This window comes from Stenella coeruleoalba (assembly GCF_951394435.1).
Source record: "Stenella coeruleoalba genome assembly, chromosome: 16".
NCBI classification, from domain to species: domain Eukaryota; kingdom Metazoa; phylum Chordata; class Mammalia; order Artiodactyla; family Delphinidae; genus Stenella; species Stenella coeruleoalba.
In genome coordinates, this window is record NC_137162.1 from 34,292,599 (window position 1) to 34,320,424 (window position 27,826).

The 27,826-nt window shown below is 37.9% G+C and overlaps 2 protein-coding genes across 5 annotated transcripts in view; one reads left to right on the top strand and one right to left on the bottom strand.

Moving 5' to 3' along the window:
* Positions 1-27,826, top strand: part of CPEB3 (cytoplasmic polyadenylation element binding protein 3) — a gene marked incomplete at its 5' end in the record, with an annotated part of 146,947 nt that overhangs the window by 41,197 nt on the left and 77,924 nt on the right. For all 4 annotated transcript variants that reach the window (XM_079899269.1, XM_079899271.1, XM_079899268.1 and 1 more), the window contains one exon: positions 7,973-8,029. In XM_079899269.1, the coding sequence (XP_079755395.1) occupies positions 7,973-8,029 (57 nt within the window). The remainder of the gene's footprint in view (positions 1-7,972; positions 8,030-27,826) is intronic.
* On the bottom strand, positions 21,042-21,815 carry LOC307174836 (large ribosomal subunit protein uL30-like). Its single transcript, XM_079899280.1, has one exon. The coding sequence runs from the start codon at positions 21,804-21,806 to the stop codon at positions 21,057-21,059; it is 750 nt and encodes a 249-aa protein (XP_079755406.1). The 5' UTR covers positions 21,807-21,815; the 3' UTR covers positions 21,042-21,056.

The following is a 27,826-nucleotide window of genomic DNA, read 5'->3' on the forward strand; positions in this document are numbered from 1 at the left end:
AAGCATGTGTTGGGTAGCTGAGGTCGTGGTTTATAGCATGAGACCAGAAGCCAAATTTTTGGGGCTTTGTGCATTTGAAGTGTTTAGCTGAACCTGGATAATTCATTTAAGTCCAAGTATACTGCAAGGAAGTATGAGATTTAATCTCCAAAGACTACTTCAGAAAACTTTGTAGAAAAGCGTTTCATTTTATTAAAATACAATCACTTTCCTAGTGTAGGAAATAACGCTACACAGACTTAAGAGCAGACAATGACCCTTTGCATTCTCTAAGGCTAAACACAAGAAAAATGTTTTGGGTTAAATATAAGGCAGAAAGTCCCAAGGTCAGCAATATTAGGACTTCCTATATTTAGAGCCCGTGTAAATTCAGGATAGAGGCTGATGTTACATTCATGATTACAGATAGTTCTTATTATGCGGTATAGGACTTTTCAGGGGCCCTGTGATATTTTAAAATACTGAAATGGAAATTTTCTGTGGAAATAGCCACTGTACTTGGGTTTAGAGCCTAACTATCTGAAAACTGGAAGCGTTAGCCACAAGGATGCCTGTCTTATATGAACCCTTATGTCCTCTAGAGTTGTGAGGAATTTGATCCCCTCTGGTTCTCTGCAGGCTTTTATATAGGGTATGACTGACTGTGAACCTGATAGTCATTTCCTCATGCCACACCAAAAATCTATTTCATCATTTTCTTGTCACACTCATGATTTTCTGCTGCTTTCCTCAATTTCCAGTGAAAAGAAAGTAGTTAACAGGCTATGAAGAAAATAAAAGATTTTGAGAAAAGCTATATTTTAAGTCCTTCAGAAGTAGGAAAAAAGGCCTCTCATTTAGGCATTGTTATATTTAGTCACTGTTACCACATCTTTCTTCAGTAAAGATTAGGTACATGGTAATTTCACTTAGAAGTGAGAATGGTGTTTAAAAAAACTCAAAAAACAATATTCACAGACTGTTTTGTGTTTTTAGTATCTTCTAAGGCTACATTTGTCTTCCTTCTCTACCGCGAACAGCTGTAAGCCCATCCTAATTATTCTAAAATATTCAGTCCTTGTTCTTTATGCATACCTGTTTTATCTTGGTCTGTATTCTTCTAGCAATAAAAGATTATGAAAGGATCTTAGATTATAGTCTGTAAAATAATTTTCTAGAATTTTTTGAATATTGATTAAGCAGGAGCTGTTCTGCCCTGTTGAGAGTGGCACTGTCAAAGTGTAAGGAGGGTACCTCACTATGGGATAATGTAAATACCTTATTCTACTTGTGATGGCTCCTTTTTAATTTTATGTCCAGCTACCTCTGCATAAATTTCTCCACTACACTTGCAAATGTGAGGTTTCATCTATAAAAGCCTTCTGAATTGTACTTATACATATAATATGTCCTAATAAGTTGGAAGGCACTTAACATGTACTTTTTTACAGTCTCAATATGGTTACAACCACCCACATTGATTTCTTATGAATGGACTACTTCCCTTGGTCAATTACATCACCATGTTATTGTCCTCTGATTAGGGTGTTTGAACCTCAGGCTTCCCTTTTCCAGCTGGGAGACTTTTACGTTTGGTTTATGGCACCATGTGTTTGATCCTTATTACTTCTAAAAACATAATTATGATGCTAGTGTTTTAAGGGAAAGATTTTCAGTAATATTTGATTTTAAAAAACGGAGCAAAGTATAATAACTAAAAGATAACTTAAAAATAAAAGAAACATTGTCATGATGTATCTTTTAAAATATTTTCCATATAATAAACATTATGTTTTTACCTTGTCTTTATAATTTACTGATAGACCTTAACTTTGGACTCTTAGGTTGTTTCCAGCTTTTTCTCCATTATAGGTAATGCTGCCATAGATGAGTTCTTGCATGTAGCTTTTTCTTAAGGTAAATTCATAGAGAGGGTCTCTGGCTCAAAAGATGTAAATGTCTAGGTGAATTGAGCTTTAAGAGAAAGGTGGTAGGATAGGGGAACTACCACATGGCTTCTGTATGAGTCTGTCCAGAAACACTTCCCCCTATCCATCCTGTTCTTCCTCCTAGCTTTAATATCCTCTTGTTTTACTTGAACATTATTTTGAGGGTCTTAAAATTCAAGTTAGAGAGTCATTGTTTTTTTGTGTGCTTATTTGTTTTGGTGTTTTTCTATGGATTTAGGTTTTCTTTAGAAAAAAATACATTCTTGCTCATTGTAAGAAATTCAAGTAGTACATAAAAAGACAAAAAGGAAAGTGAAAAAACCACCTGAGACTTACTACCTAGAGATAACAAAGATTATTATTTTTATTAATATTCTTCCAGACATTTTATATTCTCTGTATAGGAAATGAAATTTCAACTCAGCCTTTCTGACTTTGTAGTCATTCAAACCTGGGTTTGAATTCTGGTTCTGCCTTTAGTTAGCTATTGATCTAGATAAATTAGCCTCTTTAAAGACTTAGTGTCTTCATCATTAAAATAAAGCACCTACTTCATAGAGTGGGTGTGAAGGTGAGATAAAGTCCCTGACACTAGAAACTGCTCAAAAGTTATCTGTGATTTTTTTACCAGCAGTGGTAGTGGTGTGCCTACTGCCTGGCCTGGGTAATAAAGTAAACCTTTATATCCCTACAATATTTACTTCCTTCCAGCTAGACTGCAGCTAAATGTTGAAAGCTTTCGAATGCAAGTTGTCAAAATTGTGTATTTGCCATAGATACAAATAGTGATTCTTGAAGGATAAACATTCTGTCATTATCAAAAACCACCTAAAGGAGAAAGAAAAATAATCCTCCTAAGTTTTGTTGGCTTTACAAAATTTTATACCTGAATAGTGTAAAGAAAGTATAATAAAGTAGAATATCACATTCATGAAAAATAAAAGTACTTCATGATGTACTTAAAGTGAACATGGTGAAAATAAGTTCACAGTGATATTTCATTGTATAAATGTATTCAATAAGAAATCCCTTTATTCAACTGTTCTCTTGATTCAGGCAGAAAAAGGGTTAGTGGGAGAAATGACCGAATAGGAAGTTTAGGAAGTAATAAAACTTGTTTTAGTAAAGAGCTTTAACAGTTTTCCAATCATATTTCTACCTATACTAGATCAGCCTTAAAGATGTTTGTAGGAAATTTAAAAATTTTTTAAATTAAAAAAAACCTCCTCCCCATGTTAAAAATGTCAAGTAATGTAGAGAAAAAGTCAAACTGAGCTTTTTTCACAGAACCCTGAGGAATGTCTTCTGCAGTGTTGCTCAGATCACAGAACACTTATTTAAACAAAAATTAATTTAAATAAAATAAAAACTAATTTTGGGGGGGCTTCTTAGATCTCAAACTACCGTTCTTGATTGTAGCAGAATAACATTTTAATAATTACCTGTTGTCTCTTACCATAACTTAGGTATGACTTCTCCTGTCTTTCATTTGAGAAAATGTCTCCAGGAAATGAGGAGGGTTTTGAGAAGGGTGATGAACTAATAAAAACTATCCCTTATTTCTTTTCTAAGTACAGAAATCCTTGGATCAGTAGAGGTATGAGTGAGGCCTGGGTGGGAAGAATTGTCCTCTGCCCTCTTTTCTAGTGGATGCAGGGAGAGCCAACTCTCCTCATGATTATGAGGATTAGGGGGATTTCTGGCATCGGGAGAGTTAGGATTAGGAAAGGGGAAAATGTTCCTCCCTGCACCCTCCTTACAACTGTCCCCCGGCTTGCTACCGATGATGAGGGTTCACCTAGCCACTGGGGAACCCCTCTGAAAACCCAGGGACGTAAGGTTTGATTATTCATACCCTCTCTTGGGATTATTATTCAAAGAGGACAAAGTGATGAGAGAGAAGAATAATAGGGAAAAACCAACACAGTGCATTGGGCAGGGTAGGTGACATTATGAAGCAAGGTCCCATTGCCTGGCTGGGGTAGTACAATATAGCAGAGTCCTTGGCAAAAAACAGGGAGGAACCACCTTTTTCTCATCCCGTGTAGTCTCCCTGTTATAACAGAAGAGTAGGCTTGGCTGGGCACTTGGGGGTAGTGCCTGATGAAACATTTTTGTGTATTTGAATTTTCTCTTCCTTCACCATTCATGGAACTGAAATTTGAAAAATGAAAAGAGCAGGTGTCAGCTGAGAACTGATATCGAAGGGTTTGTTTTTCAAATGTATACTGAATCTGGGAAAAAATAGCAGCTATCCTCTGATAATAGTGCTTTAAAACATTTAAATTGACAGAAACTTGTAAGAAATAATGCCATCCCTTTGGTATTATAGAGGCATTTTTCTTTATTCATCATAATTTAAATTTAGTATTACAGAGCCTTTCAGAAAATTGGTCCCTTTTGTGGAATGCTGAGGTCACCTTGTTTTAGAAAAAGTGCACCTTCATTACATTTAGTTTATTCAGAAAAATATACAGTCTCTTTACGTACTTGAATTATTACTCCAGTTGTAATTTTGTACTACCTCCCTTTGGCCCATATCAGTCTGCTTGTATAAAAGTTTGCAGATCCCAGAAACTGTTAGGGCATAGGTTCGAAGTTAGCAAGAAGTCATTGTTCCTCTTCTACACAAAAGGGAAGACAACAGATAGAAGTTGAGTGATTTTGTTTTTATAGGTAATTCCCATTAATTTGCCCAATGATCCTTTCAATATAGCACTATAATCACCTGAGAGTAAGAAAAAGGTTAAGGGTTCTTTAATCCTGGGTACTACCTCTGGAAATTCTGATTTAATTGTTCTAGAGTACAGCCTGAAATGAGGCAATGTAGGCACAAAGGAATTGATACCATACCAAAAATTATTCACAACTGGTATGCAAAGAAACAAGGATTTGACCTCAGGTCAAAGCTCACCTTTTTTGCTTCGTGGTTCTTTGGAACACATTTCGAATATTATAGTACCATACTTTCATAATTTTTCCTTAAAAGGAATTTGAAGCACCATTTTATTGTATTCTTACATATCACATTATTGTACCTTGTAGATACTTTTTCTGAGGGACTTTCTCTTCAACTTTATAGAGAAAATTAGTAGGAAATAGAATCTAGTAGAATATGCATTGTCTCATAACATTTTCTAGAACACAGCACTCACATTCTGTTATGTAAAGGTCTCCAAAGGACTTGACTTTTTAGAACATGTGGGGATGATTAGAGAAAGATAGTTGCTCCCTATCTCATAAGAAATTGCAGAAGTGAAGAGGTGACTTTCATAATTAGTTACAAATTAATAAAAATTCCAACTTTTATTTTGGACATATGAAAGTATGGGTTTAGTTTGACTCTGAAACTTTGAATAGCAGTAGAGGCAGTTTTTTATAACTAACATCTTAAATATAAATATGAATTGAGCTTATGAGACTGTGATTTTTACAGTCTGAATAGCCATATGTAACCCTATTCTCCAACCTCCCCCTCCATCCTCTCCCACCCCCATTTATCAGGCCTTGTGCAGTGGGGAAAGTGGGACACGGTCTCAGATTTCCACAGCATCGTTTAACTCAGTAAAACTAAGTATGCCTTCCAGTTTTCGAAACCTTATATTTTACACTATACTTAAAAGATAGCTAGCTGACAAGAACAATTTAAAAATAGCAGACTGTGGACAGGTGACAAAATGTCACGCTGGCAGCACCAGACTGCATTAACAAAAATCACCAGATGTCACACACTTGATTTCTATTTTCACAGCTGATTAAACAGCAGTATTTGTTGGACAAAAGGAAGAAAAAAGAAATGGCCTCATCTGAATTTGGAGTCAGTTTTTCTTTTGCTGTTGGTATTTTCTCTCTCCTTCAAAATCCCATAATAACTGTAAAACTTAAGGCATACTATATAATAAATTTTTAAAATATTATAAAATAAACCTAATTTTAGAAAAGAAACCTTTATACATATATACTTCCTAAACTTGCAGGCTGTAAATCAGAATGTTAGCAGAGCTTGTCTTTGGTGATCTTGTTTTCTTCATTTTTCTGTATTGTCTAATTTTTCTCCAATGAAAATATATTGTATTTTATAATCTAAATATTAATTTTTGAAGAGGTAGAGAAAGTAGCTTAAAGAAGCCTTAAGTGGTTTACTAAAAAGAATTTGGGAAAAAATTAGATCACATTTAAGTAATTGGTTCTGATGGTTCTGACATTGAACTAGAGTTTCGTATAAAATCTTTGATTGATGATCTTGATCTAGAGATCATTAAAGTCAGAGGCCAACAGAATTAGGAAGGATACCAGGAAAGGCAAAAGAATTTTCTGCTTTTCAGCAAGTAGTGATGCCTTCAACTACAAAACATTGCCTAAGGCTCTTGTTTTGCCTCATCTTTAGAAAGACTGAATTGGAAGTTATTGGTGTAGGATAGAGGATGATAATTAGAAAACTACTGAGCTTCCTTTCAGTTTCATCTTGCTAGGTTGAAAAGTCCCAAGACCTGATGGAAAGAGTACAAAAAGGATCCAGCTTCTAGAGGACTGCAGAGAGGGGCATCCCTTAACATTAGAGAACATAAGTAGTTCCAGAAACATATAAAAACTATTATTTGATATAGTGGTTGTAAACTACATAATTCTTTACCATAAATGATTGTAGCACAGGAAATGAAAGAAGTTGAATGAGCTAAATTTGGGCTTGCTTGGATTTCTTGATAACCCGTTATTATTCTGAGAACGTTTAGGGAACATCCCTAGTTTATAGGAACAACACCCATATCTGAATATTCCTAGGTCAGAGATTGAAAGACCCTCTCAATGTGCCATTTCCTTAAATTCTGCTCAGCAGTGATTGGGTTTTTTAGGCAGACTTTCCAGTGACTGGTTGTTTATTGTTTAGTTTGAATACCTCAGAATATGATAAGTAAATCACAAATAATTAGTACATCGTCCTTTTCCCCAAGTAATTAATACATCTTCTGCTCTTAAACCTGGAGGCTATTAGTTGAAATATCTTATTCAGACTTGTCATCTTATAGAACAGAGGCTGGCTAACACCATCTGTAAAGGGCCAGAGAGTAAATATTTTAGGCCTGTGGGCCGTATAGTTTCTGTTGCACATTATTCTTTTTTTTTTTTTTTTTTTTTTTTGCGGTACGCGGGCCTCTCACTGTTGTGGCCTCTCCCGTTGCGGAGCACAGGCTCCGGACGCACAGGCCCAGCGGCCATGGCTCACGGACCTAGCCACTCCACGGCATGTGGCATCTTCCTGGACTGGGGCATGAACCCGCGTCCCCTGCATCGGCAGGCGGACTCTCAACCACTGCGCCACCAGGGAAGCCCTGCACATTATTCTTTGTTTTTTAATTTCTGTGTTTGTTTTTACAACTTTTTAAAAATGTAGAAATGATTGTTTGTTTGGAGGCAGACAAAACAAGCGGCCAGCCCCCTGTTACTATAAGGACAAAGGTCTGGACACAGGCATTATGCCCAAGGTCGTATAACTAGTGAGTGGTAGGGGCAGCACAAGAACCCTAAATTTTTAGGCCAGTCATTGTCCCCCACTATATCTGTTATATAAATTTTACATCTTTCTTCTGGTCGCCATTCTGATCATTATGTTGCATTTTTGAGCCACCGTGAAATCTTTATCTTTTAATTCCCTCTAAGCTTCAAGTTTGTATACTTCTTTGAATTCATTATTTTGCTGCTTGAATTTGAAGGGCAGTATGAATTGTTTAAATAAAATGCTTAATCCAGGGAGTGGCATGTTTAAATTGGAATGTGGGAGATGTGTTAATTTTTCCTATTATAAGGGAAGCTTCTTTTTTGTTTTGTTTTATTTCTTTGTTGTTATTGAGACTTCAGCTTTGTTTTAAGATTTTTCATGTGTATGTTTTATGACTTGATTTAAAACTGTTTTAACTGCTATGGCCTTTGATAGCATTGTTATAGATTAATCTGTTTTAGTTTTTTGTAATGTTCATATTGTACAATGTATTTATGATTATATTAAGCATTCTCTGTGCTTAAAGTAAAATTATTTTATTTTTTAGGACGCATGGGAATAAATTTTCATCATCCAGGAACAGATAATATTATGGCACTTAACAGTAAGTCTTCATATGAAATATTCTGTAAAATTAGCAGTCAAGTCTACAGCATGTCATTTCCACTTTCTCAGCTGTTCATTACATTTCAGCCTTCACTGAGTGCAGTGTAGACCATTATTCTATACCAGTGGTTTTCAAAGTGTGGACCCTGAACCAGCAGCATCAGCATCATTTGGGAACTTATTAAAAATGCAAAATCTCAGGCCCCATTACAGATCTGCTGAATCAGAAACTTTAATCATGGGGCCCAGAAATCTGTGTATGACCAAGTTCTGTAGGTGATTCTGATGCAGGCTAAAGTTTGAGAACTGCTACTGTAAACCAGGGGTTGACAAACTACAGCCCTGTGAGCCATATGTGGCCCACCGCCTGTTTTTGTAAATAGTTTTATTGAAACACAGCCAAACCCATTCATTTATGGATTGTCTTTGGCTACTTTTGTTCTACAGTGGCAGAGACAAAAAAAACCTAAACTGTTTATTGTTTGGCCCTTTACAGAGAACTTTGCTGACCCTTGCTGTATACCAGTGTGTTAGGGGGGAGGAAGGAGGGGAGGAAGAAGGAGGGAGATGATAGAGAGGGACTGGGCTAGAGAGTGTGAATAAATAAATCAACTTATTGTAACTCAGAATTTTCTCATTGTGGTAGATAGCCAACAGGTGCTTCAAACTGGACATAAGGGGTTTCCCATTAGTGGAGTTTGCATAGGAATAGTGGTGATAGCTTTGCTGCTTAGAAATGGTTTTGTCAGTATACTTGTTGGATTGGGTTCTGGAGCATCAAAACCTTATTAGCCAGAAAGTCATTGTATTAAATAATACTGCAAGAAATATCTGGCTGGCATCAACTCTCCTTCCTAGTGTCTGTGGACCAAATAGCTTTGCAGAAGAACAGTCTCTAAATGGAAATTGTCCCTTGTCTAAAGGACCATACAAGCCATTGAATCCCTCAGGATATAAGTTTTCTCTTCTATCAAATGAGTGATATCAGGTTGTCCCCTCTCATCCTCCCTGACATACAAGCTGACTCTCAATACACATGGAAGACCTGCTGGGTAAATCTGCGGTTGTCTACAATATTACCCCTTTTCTTCTTGCTTGAGTAAGGATGTTGAAATGCCATTAGTGTTCCTTAGGGCATATTTTAGGTTATCTCTAAAATATATATTCCATATTTCTTTTGGTTCTGACATGTAGCCTACCTTCCAAGGAGCACTGGTAAGAACCAGCACTGCTGGCATTGTTTGATAATGCAGGTCCTAATCCACTCCATGCATATTTTGTTCTAAATAGCTAGTATCTCCTCTTTTTGAGGGTCTTGGAAACAATGGGAGTTCCAGACTATCCACCTCTATTTTCTGATTTCTAGAAGAAAGATCACTTTACAGTTAGATTCTGTTACCTCTAACTTTTTTTCTAAAAGTAGGTATTTTTGAGGTGAGGATTAATAAACATGCCTAGCTTGCCGAGCCACAGCAATTTTGTGAAACTTTGTGAAAACACTTCAGTTAGATGATGGGATTTAGAAATGAATGTAAAAGAAAAGAACAGTATGATAGTGTGTCTGCCTGCAGGAATAAGTGTGTATTTTAGAAAAGACCTAATTTGACATGGTGTAAGTCCTCTTCTGCAAGAGGGAGAAGATATAATTTATGATTTTCTGTGTAAAAAATGAAGCTAGAGGACACTTTTGTTTTTAAAAGGTTTTGATTCTCTTTGATTTGATTCACTTTAATCTCTGCTTTTAAATAAGAGATTTCATTTATGTTCTTTCCACTTTGTACATGTTGTTTAAATCCCCCTTTCAGCCTTGAAATTTCTTCATCCTTAGTAAGAGATGAGGAGACTGAATTAGGTCATCTTAATGATTGCTTTCAGAATGAAGATTCTGTGATGTTGTAATATTTTTTAAAGTACCAAAAGGGTCATTTTGCCAATATCTATATCATGTTGATGAGTTATGCATATTTCAACATAATGGCAGATACCAGAGCACACCTATCTTCAAATGACTCTGTGGGTCCTGCCCTATAGGCTCCTCAAAGTAAACCGTAAAAACCACTGGGGTTTGACATTTGCATACGTCAGTTCTCTTTCAAAGTTGACTTCTACTTGAAATGATCAGAATAAACAAAATATCCTCCTTGGTAGATACTTGTGAGGTCTACAGGTTTTGATAGATTTGCTGTGATAAAGCTTTTTTTCCCCTTTTGTGTAGTTGGGCCCAGCCCATCTGGTGACATATATGTGTAACACATGCACAAACACACCTATGTATTTTTTGTCTTCCCTTTTATGCCTACCATTTGTCAGCTCAACAGTTACTGTCCTGTGACTGGTCTGTCCTTCTTATTTTCCCTCAACCTTCATATAGATGAGGTCACAAATCACTAAATCTTTATTAATTCAGAATTTGCAATTATTGAAAGGGGCTGGGTTGAAGTTGAACTATATTTTCAGACAAGAAGATACTGGCTAAGAAAATTTAAAAGAATTGAGTCAAGGGTTAAATTTTTTTAAAAAGGAAATGTGAGACAGTTGTAGTTCCTTTCTTATTAACCGTTTTTGGTATGCAAAATTGATGCTTCCTAACTCTGTTCATAATGCTGCCATTCACCATGGCTTCAAAAAATCTCCCATTCTTTCACTTCCTTGATCTCACCCAAACCCAAATCTCTCCTGAAAATACCATGTTGTCAGCTCTCCTGACTTGATGAGACAGACAGAGGTGTCAGGGTGAGCATTCTCACTTCTCATTACTACTGCCCAACTTTAATTAATTAATTAATTTGTTTTTAATTAATTAATTTGTTTTTGGCTGCGTTGGGTCTTCGTTTCTTCGTTTCTTCATTGCGGTGCGCGGGCCTCTCACTGTCGCGGCCTCTTTTGTTCTGGAGGACAGGCTCCAGACACTCAGTAGTTGTGGCTCATGGGCCTAGTTGCTCCGCGGCATGTGGGATCTTCCCAGATCAGCGCTCGAACCCGTGTCCCCTGCATTGGCAGGCAGATTCTCAACCACTGCGCCACCAGGGAAGCCCCACTACTGCTCAACTTTGAATGGGCCAGTTTCCCATTTTTCGGTGTTCCTAGTGCATGTCTTCCACCTATACCTTCCTCTCAGAATCACCACTGCTGATGACATCTAGAAGCCAGAAAATGGAGCTTGGGAGAAGACGGTAGGAAACCAACTGTAGAAAACAGTAAACCTGTAGATATTTAGGGTATGGAAAGACTAGCAAATTTGTGTAAAGTCAAAGACTCTCCTGATTTTTGCTACTCAAGACCATGAATTTAGTTAAGAATTAGCAGGCCAGCCTTTGGGGAGGAAACTAAGAGACACGTCTAAATTTTGGCTGTTACTGAAAATTTTAGTCCTCAAGTATTGTAGAATACAGAAGTGGAGAATACAGAAGAATATAGATGGGAAGAAATTCTGATCCATCAGTAAGATCTGCCACTTGTTTGCTATTTCCAAAATATAGTTAGTTCTGAAACAATATGCCCCTTCCATTTAAACTGTTAATGTATTTTTTCTTAACTTTCTAATAATGCCCTCCTTTCATCCTCATCACCCTTATACCAAAGACACTAGAAGTTTGCATAATGTATTTTTATTTTTCCTGCTGGAGAAGGAAGGAGGCTATGAGAGTGCTTCCAGCTATATCTGTAGTAGTTTCATCAGCGAGATTTTTTCTAACACTTAAGGGTAGTTTGTGTTTTTTGTTTCTTCGATTGTATGTGGGTTTTGTGTATGTGTGCGCGTGTGTGTATACCTGCACTCTAGGTATAGAGTTGAGTTTAGCAGTTGTGGGCTTGTATGGGATTGATGCCTGACTTGGTGCTTTTTCCTCTATTATGATGATCCTCAGAAAAGGATATTGGTGCTCCATCATTAGTCAAGTGACCAAATTTATGCTCAAGTTAATGGTCAAATCCAGAATGCCTGGTCTTGTGATTTACTCTAGGAGAATCACTGCTGAGTATATCCACTTTATTCCTCTTGACTGGTCAGCTTCTCTTTTTTCAAGTAGAGAATGGGCTTGGAAAAACTGAAATATCAGGAAGTTGCTTGATGAGTACAACGTTAGAAACAGGGGGAGCAGTGTGGCCTAAGGGATAGTATCACTCAGCTTCAGGGAGGTATCTTCCAAGTAGGCTGGAAGGCTTGTGAAACCTGGAGATGAGCAATAAATTAGCATAGCCATGAAAAGCATTGTTTAGAATCTAGCATATCTGGTCCCACTTCTTAGAAGCTGTATGACCTTGGGGCCACATTCTTAACTTCTTTGTCTCTGGTTTCTTCACCTGTAAAATGGAGATAATGATCACTAAAATGGCTATATATAAATCTTGTAAAGTTTAGCATAGCGGCCTAGTAGATAATGCTCAGGTGAACTGCTGTCATGATTGCTTGTATCAGAGCTTTAGTGCTGCCTTTTATTTTATTTATTTATTTTTTTAATTTATTTATTTTTGGCTGTGTTGGGTCTTCGTTGCTGCATGAGAACTTTCTCTAGTTGCAGCGAGTGGGGGCTACTCTTCATTGCAGTGTGTGGGTTTCTCATTGGGGTGGCTTCTCTTGTTCTGGAGCACAGGCTCTAGACGCGTGGGCTTCAGTAGTTGTGGCACATGGGCTCAATAGTTGTGGCTAGCGGGCTCTAGAGCGCAGGCTGAGTAGTTGTGGCACCCGGGCTTAGTTGCTCCGCGGCATGTGGGATCTTCCCGGACCAGGGCTCGAACCCATGTCCCCTGCATTGGCAGGCAGACTCCCAACCACTGTGCCACCAGGGAAGCCCTAGTGCTGCCTTTTAAAGATTTCCTTTTCTTTGCATGTTAGACTTCCAAAACATATCTTACATTGTTTGTGTTTAGATAGAGGTTTTCCTGATGGAACTTAAGACAGCACACCTACAAATCACTAATAGGCTAGAGTGGCTGTCCTGGAGTATATTACCATCTCTTTTTGTGTGAATCTTTTTTTCAGCGTGAAATGCTTCCTGTCTCTGTCTCCTGACTGAAACATGCACCTTCTTTGGGGCTTAGAGTTGCTGTATCTTTCATGATGTTTGGCACTTTTAAAGATGCTCTGCAGTCATGTTTGGAATGTAAAATGGGATAGTCATTTTAGACAACAGTTTGGCAGTTTCTTAAAAAAGTTAAACATACACACCCACCATAGGATGCAGCAGTTCTATCTTAAGAATTTACCAATGTCCACACAAAGATGTGTATGTGAATGTTTAAAGCAGCAGTATTCATGATAGCCAAAATTATAAATAATCCAGATGTCCCTCAACTGGAGAACGGGTAAACAAATTGTGGTACGTTTGCACAGTGGAATACTATTCTGCAATAAAGAAGAGCGAACTTTTGGACTTCCCTGGTGGCGCAGTGGTTAAGAATCCACCTGCCAACGCAGGGGACTAGGGTTCAAGCCCTGGTCTGGGAAGATCCCACATGCCGCAGAGCAACTAAGCCAGTGTGCCACAACTACTCAGCCTGCGCTCTAGAGCCCGTGAACCACAGCTGCTGAGCCCGCATGCCACAACTGCTGAAGCCCACGCACCTAGAGCCCATGCTCTGCAACAGGAGAAGCCACCGCAATGAGAAGCACGCACACCACGTCAAAGAGTTTCCCCCACTCGCTGCAGCTAGAGAAAGCCTGCGCACAGCAACGAAGACCTGCGCACAGCCAAAAATAAATTAATTAATTAAAAAAAAGGGATGAGCTGTTGATTCATGCAACAACATGAATGACTCAAAATAATTATGCTGAATTTAAAAAACTAGACAAAGAAAGAGTACATACTAGATGATTCCATTAATATAAAATTCTAGCAAATGTACTCTAATCTATAGTGACAGAAAATACAACAGCTTTAAGAATATTTTGAAGTAATATTGTCCCCCTTTTTTCAGAGGAGGGCTTAGATTCTTGGAGGAGTCATGTTTAGATAAGGATGGCTTCTGGTTGAGCAAGTCTCTGAATCTCCTAAGTCTCTCTTTAGTTAAAAAAACCTACAGGAGGACAGTTATGATACTCTAACTACCTCATTATTTTTGTGAGATGTAGATGAGATTAGGCACAGGTACAAATAAGGTGTTAGTATTGCTACATTTGGAAAGTAGGGGGCATAGTCTTTTTAGAGAAGAGGGTCTAAACAGTAGTTTTGTAATGTAACAGAGGTTCAGTTTTATTGAAATTAAAAATTTTCATGCAATTCATTTTTTGATATCTCTCAGCTTGTAACTACAGCCTGTTCCAAGTTATGCAGCAAATAAGAAATTTGAAGTGCTGTTAGATTATACCTTGACAAATATGACAAATATGCCTTATTTGTCAGCTGAACTATAATAAAGCCAGTAGAGCCTTATACATCAGTAGGTATCTTCTACAGCTTCTTATTAATTGCAACCTCTAACCCAGTAATTTGAACTTAATACAGCTAAACTTACTATCCCATATGATAATTATGAAATAAAAAATGTGTTTCCACAAGTCAAAAAAAAAAAAAGAAATTTGAAGTTCCACTTTTGCTCTGACAGGGAGGGATGACTGTTTGCCATCACTCTTCCTTATCAAACTTTTAAAAACACTGATACATTGAGGAGTCCTAGAATAAAACCTTGGATGTTTGAAGACTTAAATTTTTAATATCTTAAAAAAAACCCCAAAAGACATTCATCTGCTTGAGAAACTCTAAGGTCATTGGTTGTTAACACCTTGTACACAGCTGATGCACCAAGAAACGTGGAGCTTTAGATCACGCTGCCTTCCACTTTTTTCCTCTTATTAATGCGTTAAAAATATGTTAGAAGACTTCACTTCTATTTCTGTTTGAACTGAGGGCTGCCAGAGGCAATGTGAAAGGGTTTGGGTATGAACTTTGCGTTTGGCAGACTCTGGTGTGGCTGCTGAGCCTCCTCTTCCCCCTCCCTGCTCCCTTTCATTCTCTGCTGAGAGTGATCTCCTTGGGGAGCGGCTCAGCTGAGAGGAAGTGGCAGAGAGGGAGCTGAACACATGATGCTTTTATGCCAAAATGGGAATAGAGCCAGTTTTGCTAGAATTTCAAACGGAATTTTCCAAAATTTGAAGAGTACATTGTATTTCTGCTCACCATGAGTGGATATAAGTAAATAGTTTTTTGTTTTTTTTTTTTTAGCAGAGTAATAAGATAGGGAAGGAATTATTTTGAGATTCTCAGACTAAAGACTTTGTCTTTGAGTATTTTGAACTTTTGGAAGACAAGATCCCTGTTTCTCTCCGAACAGATTTAGAAGTAAAATTAGTATATAATTGTGGAATGAATATATTGTAAATGATGGCTAACTTAAAAATGCAGAATAGTAATCAGAAGGACATGTAATGATCTATACTCAAATTTCAAATTATTTTGGGTAGATGCTGCACATGAACATGGTAGGGGACCTAAGGGCATTGTTGTTTTGTCTTGACCTTCTCATTTTACAGATGGGGAAGCTGAGGTTCAAGAGACTATGTGAACTGGCTAGGGTGACATGATGGAGCCAGAACCTTCTGGATCAGAACCTTCTGCCTCCAGGTTGAGGGTGATAACCTTTGCTTTAAATACTTAATTGTTAAGAGTGGTTATATTATTTTTATACTAGTTTAACACACACAAATCCAGTGTCTCTGGGAAAATCATTTTTCTAATATTACTTGTCACCTTGTTTATGCTCTGAATGCTTAATGAATCCTCTTTTCCTGAAAAATAGAGTGATATTCCTGGTCTACATGGCCTGGCATTGAATATTGTAAAGAAGTGAACTCTGAAATTCTTGATTTACTTTACTGGATTTTGGAAGAAGTTCTTTGTGTGTGTGAATATGTCTAAAGTGTCAGGATTTGGGTGCTTCGACTTAATAATAAAGATGCAGGAAACTGAAAAGTTACCTTTTTCCTGTGGACCTCCCTGTTTGCTTTGTCCACTTGTGTCAGCAGTAGAACGTGGATTTCTCTTTTATAGTACTCATCACACTTGTAATTAACTATTTTAATGTTAGTGTTTCACTTTAACATGTATGCTTCAAGAGGGCAGAGAATGAACTTCTTTTCATAGCTGTTCGTTGGTTTCCAGTGCAATGCCCAGCCCATAGAGTAGGTACTCAGTCTGGAAGACTGGAAGAAAGGAAAAGATATCTCAGAGAGACTGTGAAAAGCACAGTATAACAGCCTTAGAGAATATCTAGTCCACCTTAGTTCCTCCCTAAAGATTTGTTTCAACGTTTTCTTTTGGAGGATGGTACTAACATATATGGATCTAGCAATTAACAGTTTACAAAGTGCTTTCACACACCTGTCTCTGCCATTGTAATGCTTAAAATGGTTTGCCAGTGCATGGTCAAAATTTTCCTTAAGCACCAATTTCTCCCCAGAATTATTCTCTTATCCAAACAAAATATGGCTGTGTGATAGAGCAGTATATGAAACTGAATGCAGTTTTTCAGATAAAGCTGGAGACTTCAAAAGATTTTCTAGATTTCAGCAAGTTTTAAGAATGCTTCGTGATTTGTTTCCTTCTGCTACTGGGGCACTTTGACAGAAAACAGAGAATCATGGTCATTCCTTTCATCTTTATTGCATCCTTGTTTAAAACATGGCAGTGTCCTCATTTTCTGAAAAAGGTAAAGGAGCTTGCTGATGTCATACAGCCAGCAAATAATCATCTATGACTTGGACACACAGATTAGTCTGCTAACCAGTCCTTTAATCCGAAAGAGCAGTGATTTCTGCTCTTTTGGGTTTTCCCAAAAAGATCACTCAGGTTTCCTTTAGTAGCAGTTAACTAAATAATACTTTATTGATTGTAGAGAATTAGTGCATTTATGAAAATGATCAGTTTTAATTTTACAACGTCTCCCTTATTAGTGGCAGGAATTTTAACACACTGCCTCTCAGGCCTCTAGTATATGCAGACTGGAAATCTGAGACTTGGACAAAGACTTGGTATGCCGGTGATCTGGAGGGAAAGTTAAGTACCTGAAACTTTTGCCTTCTTTTCTTTGTTAGCCTCTACACACACATACCTTTGTTATCTGACTAAAGTTGTTGCTGTTGTTTTCCCAGCCTAATATAGTGGAAATAATGTAGTTTGGAGGGACCAAACATATCTGAGCTTAAATCCTGGACCCATCATTTGTTTGTTTCCTTGGGAAAGCTACCCATATTTTTTATTTTAAATGGACACATTAATTCCTTCTTGACCAACAATAAGGTTAAATGTGCAATGCTCCACTACCAAACCTGGCAAGAAATACATACCTAACAAATGCTAGTCTCTGATGCTTCCCTCTTCTACCCATTTGACCCCTTTTTTTCCTTTTGAGTTAGCAGTAATTCTTAATCCTGGCTCTACAATCAAAATGGGAACCAAAATAAATAACCTATATGGGAAAAGAATCTGAAAAAGAATGGATATATGTATATGTGTAACTGATGCACTTTGCTGTACACCTGAAACTAACAGAACATTCTAAATCAACTATACTCCAATATAAAATAAAAAATTAAATTAAGAAAAAAAAGGAACCAAAATAGAAAATACTTGTGACTCCATACCAGAGACTGTAATTTAATAGGTCTGGGAGTGAACCTGGTTGAGGGGGGTGGGTGGAAAAGACCACAATTAGAGGTAGTTACCTCTTGAGAAATTCAGTGCTGCCCCCCTACCCCTTTCTAGTGTCTATCTTTATCTGAGCATGAAGGAATCAAACAGTATAAGGATTGTGCTGTGTGTTCCCTCCTATTGTTTCTTTCTGCTCAAGGCTTGGTCTGTTTTTATTGTTCCCTGAGGTTTTTCCAAGTCCAGGTTACTAGAGGAAGTTGTCTTTGAGGGGTCAGGATGGGTGAGGGGAATGAGCAGTCCTCTGTGTTGCCAGAGTTCATCCCAAATTCTCAGGTCCTTTCCTTTCCACAACTTTGCTCCATGAAGGAGCCCTCCTTCCCACATGAGAGGAGCCTTGTTGGTAGGGAGGAGACGAGGAGGCTGACTAAGGGGCCTGGGCACAACGGCACCCGTTTTGTTCCCGCTCTCTCCCCTCTGTATAATTTCCTACATTATCTGGGGGCTCAGACATGTAGGGTTAGCAAGTATTGGCTGTCCTAAACAATCTAAAAATTGAGTGTTTAAAGTTTGAGGAGACCACAAGACACCTTGGCATAGTGAAGACTTTGGTATAGTGAACATATGCCAGATATCTGGGTGCATGGAGTAGGCATTTTCAGACCTGGTTTGGACAGACTGGTCTGTGTAGAATATAAAATATTCTGGTATGTGATTAGGATCCGTAGAACTTTGCTTGATTTTCTTGCTTTTCAGGAGGGCAGTTAGTGTGTCATTTAGCAATGTGCTACTGAGATAAAGGTAAGGTGGTAATTAATTACTCTCAGTGGAATACTATTAGGGCACAGGTATGAGGTTGCATAGGCACCAGCTGAAACAAATGCACATGCATGCCCACTCTCTCCACCCAGTGATAGCAGTATATGCAGACATTCTTTTTTTAAAAAAAAATATTTATTTATTTATTTGGCTGCATCGAGTCTTAGTTGCGGCATGCAGGGCCTTCGCTGCAGTACGTGGGATCTTTCGTTGCGGTGCACGGGCTCTTTGGTTACGGCGGGCAGGCTTCTCTCTAGTTGTGGCACATGGGCTCTAGAGTGCGCAAGCTTAGTTGCCCCGCCGCATGTGGAAGTTTAGTTCCCCGACCAGGGATCGAACCCACGACCCCTGCATTAGAAGGCAAATTCTTTTTTTTTTTTTAATTAATTTATTTATTTACTTTTGGCTGCATTGTGTCTTCGTTGCGGTGGATGGGCTCTAGGCATGTGGGCTTAGAAGTTGTGGCTCACTGTCTCTAGAGTGCAGGCTCAGTAGTTGTGGCACAGGGGCATAGTTGCTTCCTGGCATGTGGGATCTTCCCGGAGCAGGGATTGGATCCGCATCCCCTGCATTGGCAGGCGGACTCTTAACCACTGCGTCACCAGGGAAGTCCCCATGCAGAGATTCTTTACCTAGGTTTATTTCCAGAGAAATCTTGTCAGACATACAAATTTTAAATGATCTTTCTCTGTTTTAATGAGAAATTTAAGTCATGAACCTGGAAGTTCTGAAGTGATTACTTTGATAACATGTCACATATTGAGAGATTTAATTAGTAACCTACATGGTAAATGTAGTTCAGAAATTAATACTAGGTGTGCATGGACACTACAAGATGCTATAGTGAAGCCTTGGATTTACCATTTTGGACAAGATTGGAAAAATAATAGTGGATGGAAATGGAAAAGGGGATTAGGAGTTTCCTAGGAAGCAGAGAAGAACAGATGTTAAAACATGTGGGGGCTTCCCTGGTGGTGCAGTGGTTGAGAGTCCGCCTGCCGATGCAGGGGACACGGGTTTGTGCCCCGGTCCGGGAAGATCCCACATGCCGCGGAGCGGCTGGGCCCGTGAGCCATGGCTGCTGAGCCTGCGCGCCCGGAGCCTGTGCTCTGCAACGGGAGAGGCCACAACAGTGAGAGGCCCGCATACCGCAAAAAAAAAAAAAAACACAAAAAAACACATGTGGGTATCTAGATCCTTATGTTAACTGGATAGGTGATTATATTTTAATGATACTATCAGAGGAGTGGGTTGAATTGGTGTGACTGGAATATATGGATCTGATGTATGGAATAGTGGGAATGAGGATCTGAAAGGTGGTTAGAAATCAGATGGTAAAGGGCCTTGATTGTTCTTATGAGAAGCTTGGACAGGCAAGTAAAATTAGGAAAATTAGGTTTATCTGAAAGAGGATATTCAGGATGATGTGGGGTATGGAAAACTATTTCTTATGAGGAATAGCTAAATATAACTTCATTGTAGAAAAGAAAACCGAAAGGAGATAAAGTAATGACCCTCGAATAAAAGGCTGGTGTCTGTGGCGAAGGATAATAGTGAGGCAAGTATAAGAAAGAACTTTCTAACTAGAAAGAATTGTCCTACCATGTAGCATGAGTCTTCAGTTTTCCAGTCATGTTCTATGGAACCTCAGCATCCAAGGAGGTACTTTAAGGACCACTATGGGGAGGGATACCTGACAGGTGGAGCTCCGAATCCCTGTGCTGCTTCAACCTGAGCAGCCTTGTTCAGGGAATAAATATCTCATATTTGCTGGGGTTCATTTGTTGGAGGAGAGAGGGTTCTGCTACTTAGAAAAAAGTTTGAAAAGACTGGAAAAGACTGAAGTGAGCCTCCTTATTCTTTTACCTTAACTCTTGATTAACGTATTCTAGCAGAACCAGGGAGAACATCTTTGTGTTGGTTATAGAAGTAATTCCTGTTCTGTTTGGGACATTGATTAAAGATCTATAGGTTTCCTATAAGATTTTGTAAGCAATGAAACAGAATGTTGCAAAAGTTCAGTTGTTTAGAATGTAGGGCAGTTTCATATGTTATTAATGACAATTAGATTTTCTGACCAATCCACAAAAACACCTATTAAATTCTGATCTTAATTCATAAAATAACAGCTTTAAGTATAGTGATTAATAGAAAACAATAGTGCTATGGTAGTAATAATGAAATAAAACAAAGAAAATTTGGGTGAGAAGTTTCTTTTTATTAATCTTGGATTATGATACTGAAAGCAAACTCTTGAAAAAAAAAAAAAGCAAACTCTTAGAGGATGATAAGTTTTTGGAATCCTAAAGGGAATTTCTGGGTACTTTCAAGGACTATACAGGTTTGAAATACTGGCTTTTCTATCTTGGTGGTTAGGAATAAAGGCTTTTTTCTTCAAATGTCCATTGACTGGTGTATTACTTTACTAGGGATGCCATAACAAAATATCATAGACTGGATAACTTAAACAAAAGAAATTTGTTTTCTCATAGTTCTGGAGACTGGAAGTCCAAGATCAAGATGTTGGCAGGGTTGGTTTCTCCTGAGGCCTTTCTTCTTTTTTTTTTTTTTTTTTTCAATTTGAGAGCAGTCACTGTTTATTAACTGACCGGATTACAAAAATAATCATGGTAGATACCTTAGTTCATCCTTCTTATAAGTCTGGTCTTCCCTGTTGCCAGCATCTCCACCTTCTACAAAATGGGTAGTCTTTTTCTTCATTCCACCTCGTGGAGAAGACAATTTGAAGGGCCACAGGAAGTTGTTTGCTTCTTTGAAACGTTTTCCAACAGTATAGATCTCATGAATCAGATCCTCCATGCAGATAATACCGTATTTGCCAAGAGATCGAGCAATCAACACGTCCGTCAGGGCAATTCGCTTCTTGTTGATTTTGCCATAACCATGCTTGTAGATCAATTCATTTACTGACTTCAGGTTTGCGTACCCCCATGCAATGTATGGTTCCACAATTCTCAGCATGTTAATTGAAGCCTTGTTGAGCTTCACAAAGGTGCCATTGAAAATCTGACGGAGGCGAAGAAGCTGCAACACCTTTCGAACCTTTGGGCTCACACCATTGATACCTCTGATCCTGATGACAAATGCCAATTTGGGTTCCGCGGGTACGTAGAAGTTGCCAGCTTTTCTTGCCATCCTAGCCATTCGAATCTCAGTTCTGTACATCTGCCAGTACTCCTTGTGATAGTGCTTAGCTTTTTCATAGATGAGCTTCCTCCTTGCCTTTCGAAGCATCTTCTGGGCAAATTTCTTTCTCAGGCGCTTGATCTTAAGCTCTGCGAAATTCTTTCGCTTTTTCTTAAGGGTTTCTGGCACAGCAGGAACCTTCTTTTTCTTCTCCTCAGCACCTTCCATGGTTCCAGCCGGGAAAGAGTGAGGCCTTTCTTCTTGGCTGGCAGATGGCTGCCTTCTTGTTGTTACCTCACATGGCCTTTTCTCTGTGCATGGGCACTCCTAGTATCTCCTCTTCTTATAAGGACACCAGTCCTGTTGGATTAGGGCTTTACCCTTATGGCCTCATTCAGCCTTAATTCCCTCGTAGAAGACCCTGTCTTCAAATATAGTCACATTGTGGGTTAGGGCTTCAACGTATGAATTTTAGGGGGAACACATTTCAGTCCCTAATAACTGGTGAATGGATCAATTGTGGTTTTTTTCATACTATGGAATACTACTCAGCAATAAAGAGAAACAAAATATTAACACATGTAATAACATGGATAAATCTCAAAAACATTATGCTAAGTAAAGGAAGTCAAACACATTGATTCCATTTATATGAAGTTGTATAAAGGGTGGACAAAACTAAGAAAGCAGACTAATGATTGCCGGGAGCCATGGTTTGGGGGATAAGATCAACAGCGAAAGGGCACAAGGAAATGTTTTAGGGAGATGAACTGTTCTAGTTTATGATGGTACCGGTTGCATGGCTGTGTATGATTACCAAAATGGATCAAACTGTAAACTTACAATGGATGAGTTTTACTGAATGTACATACTACCTTAACTTAAACGAGAAAAAGAATAAATGCTTTAGAGCCGGTGTGGACCTGGATTCCATCCCAGCTCTGCTGTTTAGGTAGCTGAATAACCTGGACCAGTCATTCTCTTTGGACCTTAGTTTGCCCATCTGGAAATATATATTATGGTAGTTGCTTTGGGAATTAGAACAGACAACATTAAACCTTCAGCATATAATGCCTGGAGCATGGTAAATTATCAGGTTATTATATTTTACTTTATGGTATTTCTTTTCCTTTATGAAGTATGTAAGCAACACTAGTATTATACTTGCCACTTGTTAATGTTACTTTTTAAGCTTGCAAATGGAATGGAAAGATTTTTCTGAGAAAAACGGATAAGAGTCAAAGAGAAGAGGGTGGGAAGAAGGGATTTGAAAACATCCAAATACTTTATGGGAATGTAGTAGATGAAAATGTATTCCATCCGTTCAAGCATCATTTCTACCTGCTAAGTTTATGTTATGAATAAATTGACCTTTTCAATTATAATTTGCCAGATTTGAAAATTACTGGGCTAAAACTATCTCACCTGCCATTGTAAAGACAAAGATAGAGGAGGGGCATATATGGGACAAACTCCATCACTCCTGTGCTTTGGGAATTTACAGTCTAACTAGGGAAAAGGGGATATTTTTGTACTAACTTTAAGATCTTAACCCATCTTAGGTAGAATTTTTTGCATGACTAATCCTTAGATGGAAGTTGAAAGGGACCATTAGATGTTCGAATAGAATTTAATTTTGTATACTGAAATGGTATTCAAAAAATAAGTTTACAAGGTGTTTTTAAGAAACTGATTTTATTGCAAGGAAGGTGATTAACAATTTGTTACTACAGTTAACTTTTAACAGCCTTGACAGATATTTCCAAGCCAGTTAGTAAAATGTACTAAGATCTCTGTATCTTGTTCATTTGATTTCATAAGTATGGCATCCCAGGGTGCTTAAGTTCCTGAAATGGGTGCGTGCTACTTTGATCCACAAGAGAATGGAGCTCTCTCTCTCTCTCTCTCTCTCTCTCTCTCTCTCTCTGTTGTGCCATGCACGAGCGTTTTTGAACCTCTGTAGTAGAATCTGTGTATGATGTTACTTGGCTTACAGAAACATCAGCAACTTTAGATGAATCCATGTAGCTGAAGATTTACTTTAGATGTTAAAATCAGATTGTAAGTTGCCCTTAGGGAATCACATGTGTGAGTGCAGCCATGTAAAACTGAGAGCAGGCCAAGTCTTAAGGAGTAACAGATGATCCATTTTACAGTGCTGCCTCCTGTGCCTAACCAAACACCATACAATTAACATGAGGTGTCATTCACAAGGTACTAGTCATTGATCATGTAAACTTATTTTTAGAGTAACTGGCATATCCCACTGCAAAGTACATGTATCATTTTATATTTATTCTGATGAGTTGAAAATAAGTCTAATTTTTTTCAGTTTTGGATTATTCAGGTTTATGATTTAAAGACTACAAAAATGTTAGCATTTTGGACCTTCTACGTTAATCTTATAACCTTTTATCCCAGTGAATCGGTCTAAAATGTTTGTAATATTTTGTTTTTTATTAAAGTATAATTATATACCAAATAGTGTGCAGATCATAAATATATACTGTAGCTTGATATATTATCACGGAATTGAACACAAATTAACCAGTACCTAGATCAAGATCAAAACGTTACCAATACCCCAGAACCTCCCCTCAGGTTCCCTTTTGGTTAATACCCCTAGCCAAGGGTAACTACTACCTTGACTTCTAGAAATTGAGTGTAATTTTTTATGAGGTCTAAAGTTGTTTAATACATAATGAAACAGTAAAAAGAATTTTATCTGTAATGATGATGATTGATAATAAAGAATTAAAGTTCTTGGAGGAAGTAGTTCTTGGACTTTGAAAGTATATCGTATCTTGGCATATCTGGTATAAATCTGTACTAGCATAGAATATATTATATACCCAGAATTAGTCACATTATTTCCTTTTTTTCTATGTGGGATTGTTTTGTGCTGGCTCATGCTAAGTTTATATATTCAATAGCCTTTCTTGTTTAAAAGTCATATTTGTTCTCAGGGGAAAGCACTACTTTTGTGCTCCCAAATTTCTCTCCTTGGTGTTCTCTTCGTTATCTCTCCCTTAGGGAAGAGTTTGATTCTAATTAGTCTATTTGCAAATGGCCCTCATGAGCAAATTTTTTTTATGTAAATTTATTTATTTATTTAATTTTTGGCTGCGTTGGGTCTTCGTTGCTGTGCACAGGCTTTCTCTAGCTGTGGAGAGTGAGGGTTACTCTTCCTTGTGCGCGGGCTTCTCATTGCAGTGGCTTCTCTTGTTGCAGAGCACAGGCTCTAGGCACACGGGCTTCAGTAGTTGCAGCACGCAGGCTCAGTAGTTGTGGCTCGCAGGCCCTAGAGCGCAGGCTCAGTAGTTGTGGTGCACGGGCTTAGTTGCTCCGTGGCATGTGGGATCTTCCTGGACCAGGGCTCAAACCCGTGTCCCCTGCATTGGCAGGCAGATTCTTAACCACTGCGCCACCAGGGAAGCCCAAGATCACTACTTTAAATTGGCTGCCTATTCCATATTCCATCTTTGCCTCCATATTATCAGAGCCTGCAGACTGACATGAACCAATTTTCTGTCTTCGATTAGAAATGGGAAAAAGAGAAGAATCTATAAAAATCATGAACTGTTTTAAGGAAGGTTTGATTATAACTCTCAAGTAACTGTGAAATACTGATGTATTTTTGCAGCTTCAATGTGAGAGATAAATAAAACCTCCTCCAAGGCAAACAAACAAACAAAAACCCAAAAAACAACTCCCAAGTATGCCTTTTGCAGCTCTACCCCATCCCCAGTTCGGGGTGCTGCTCCCCGCCCCCATGCCTGTCTGGGTCTATGCACTTTGTGTTCTCTATTACCTGAATGGTTTGCAGTTGAAGACTTGAGTGAACAGCATTTTCGTTTATCCTTTAGGGATGTTAAGGTCTGATGAGTCATTTGTACCTTAGTATCGTAATCAGATTCTTTTTTATTGAGTGTCTGGCCAGAAATCAGATATAATGAAAGAATAGGAATGTGGTGTTTGGGAGAGAAATGAGTAATTTTGAAATACAGAATGTTTGATTTTCTCTCTAAATAGAGGTTTTGCCTTGGGGGGTGTTGGACAGCATGACATCATTGGGGATGGGAGAAGGACAAAAATAAATGGTGGGACATCAAAACTGGTTTTCATCTCTTTTTTTAAGTGTTGTCTATTAGTGTTAATTCACCCATGTTATTATAAGTGAAGTAGGCTTTTGTGGGGGACCCAGCTAGGAAACTACCATTTATTATTCTGGGAAGATGAATTTCAGGTTCCAAATAATGAAAAGTGTAAAAGTTCCTTAAAATTTTATTTTAGAATGCATTCCCTTTGTAAGTGATGCAAACAGTAATTGCTATGTAAATTCAGAAAAGGTGTTTTTCGTTGAGAGTTATACCGAGGGACAGAGTTAGGGAGTAAGTAGGGATTGAACAATCCTTTTTAAGCTGGATAATACTTTATAATATTTGTGTCATGGGAAAGTGAAGAGGCCAAAGGTTTATCAGTGGGGTGAGTACGATGTCTGAAGAAAAATGGAAACTACAAGAAGATGAGGTTGGCCAACTAGTATTTCAACTTTCTACCTGAAAAGTCTGAATTCTTTTCCTAGGAGAGAAGTAGTTTTATTTAGTTCTACCTTATCCTGGGAATGTAACCCCAAATTATCCTTGTTTTTTAGTTTAAATTTAATGTTATAACATTTCATGCCTTTAAAAAATGGATTAGAGTTCTCATTTATTTTTTACAGAACTCGGGGTTTCAAATTTGAAAAACTTTGCGCTTTGAAAGTCATTTTAGATGACAGGATCTCTTAGCGATATATGTATGATGCCACAGTCTAGCTTTATTAAACATTGTAACAATGCATTCTGTGGGCCTTGAGTTTTGAGGGGGAAGAAAATCTTTAAAGTGCTCTCTTCTTCAGCATAGCCTGGGATGTACCCATTGCCTAATCCCTTTCTACTTTTTCAGTTCACTTTCTAGATGAAAAATATATTGTTTTCCCTGCATTTGTAATACTGTATGGAAAGTAACTGAGGAGGCTAAGAGAAATGTCACTGAAAATTTTACAGAAATACATTTTGTAAAGCAACAGCTAATTGTGTATAAAATTTCTATACAGTTTTCAGGGGACTCTGAAGTGTGTGTGTGTGTGTGTGTGTGTGTGTGTGTGTGTGTGTGTGTGTGAAGAAATTTAGAATGACCACCACACGCTGCAGATTTTATTTAGAATGAATGGTTTTATCTTTAAAGTGATGTCTGGTGGTAACATATAGTTCAAATGAAGATTTATAAATCAGAAAAAAATTTTAAAGAACTCTGTCTATATCTGATATAGATAATGGGCCACAATGTAAATCCTTATAAGACTTGTGAAACTTAAGCACCCATTGTATCTTTTCCAGTGGCTGCCACATCCAGTTGAATTTCTCTTTAAGATTGTGATTTAACTTGTGCTTCATAAAGGTTTTTTTTAATATAATATGTCTGTAGTCAAGTTGAACAGTCTCTCCAGATTGATTCTGAGAATACTTAGAAAAGGCTTGTGTGAATATTTTTTTATTTCTAAATTCACCATTTTGATACAAATACCCATGGTTTTCTTCTGTGTTTACATGCAGCCAGGAGCTATGGGCGAAGACGAGGTAAATTTTTTTTTAATGAGATCTTTTGCTTGCCAAATTGTGAGTAAATATGAGTGTGTGCGTGTTTATACCCGTGTGTGTGTAAAACAATAATTATTGTGTGGTATGATGTTCTAGCTTAATTATTTTAGTGAAATAATTCTGTCACTTTCATTATAATTATTTTTCGTTAGTAGGTAATTTGTTCTTTTAATCCTAATAAAGACATAGCAAAGACTATTTATAACTGGAAGTTTTTGATATATGGTTTATTGTGAATGATCTTGAGGGAATAAAGGCCAAGCATACGTGTTTTGTTGTTGTTGTTCTGTGCCCACTGTTCTGTTCTGTTCTTTTCACACTACTTAGAAGACAGAAGTTAGGTTTTAGAGGGCAATTCTTTATCTTAGTAGGTTGGCTGGTGAATTTTTTTTGTGTTACATCCAGAGGCAGATCTACCTTGAAGCTAAATGAAAGTTAAGTTTCAGGTATCCTCACTTTCATGGGTCCCCTCCAAGATTTTTACCATATCATTGTATTCTTTTTCTTAAAGAGAGAGCCTCAACTTGTATAGGCTCTAAGCCCCATAAAACTTGCATTCTCTCCTGGCCACAGCCAAACAAAATAATATTGCTTTCATTTGTGTAT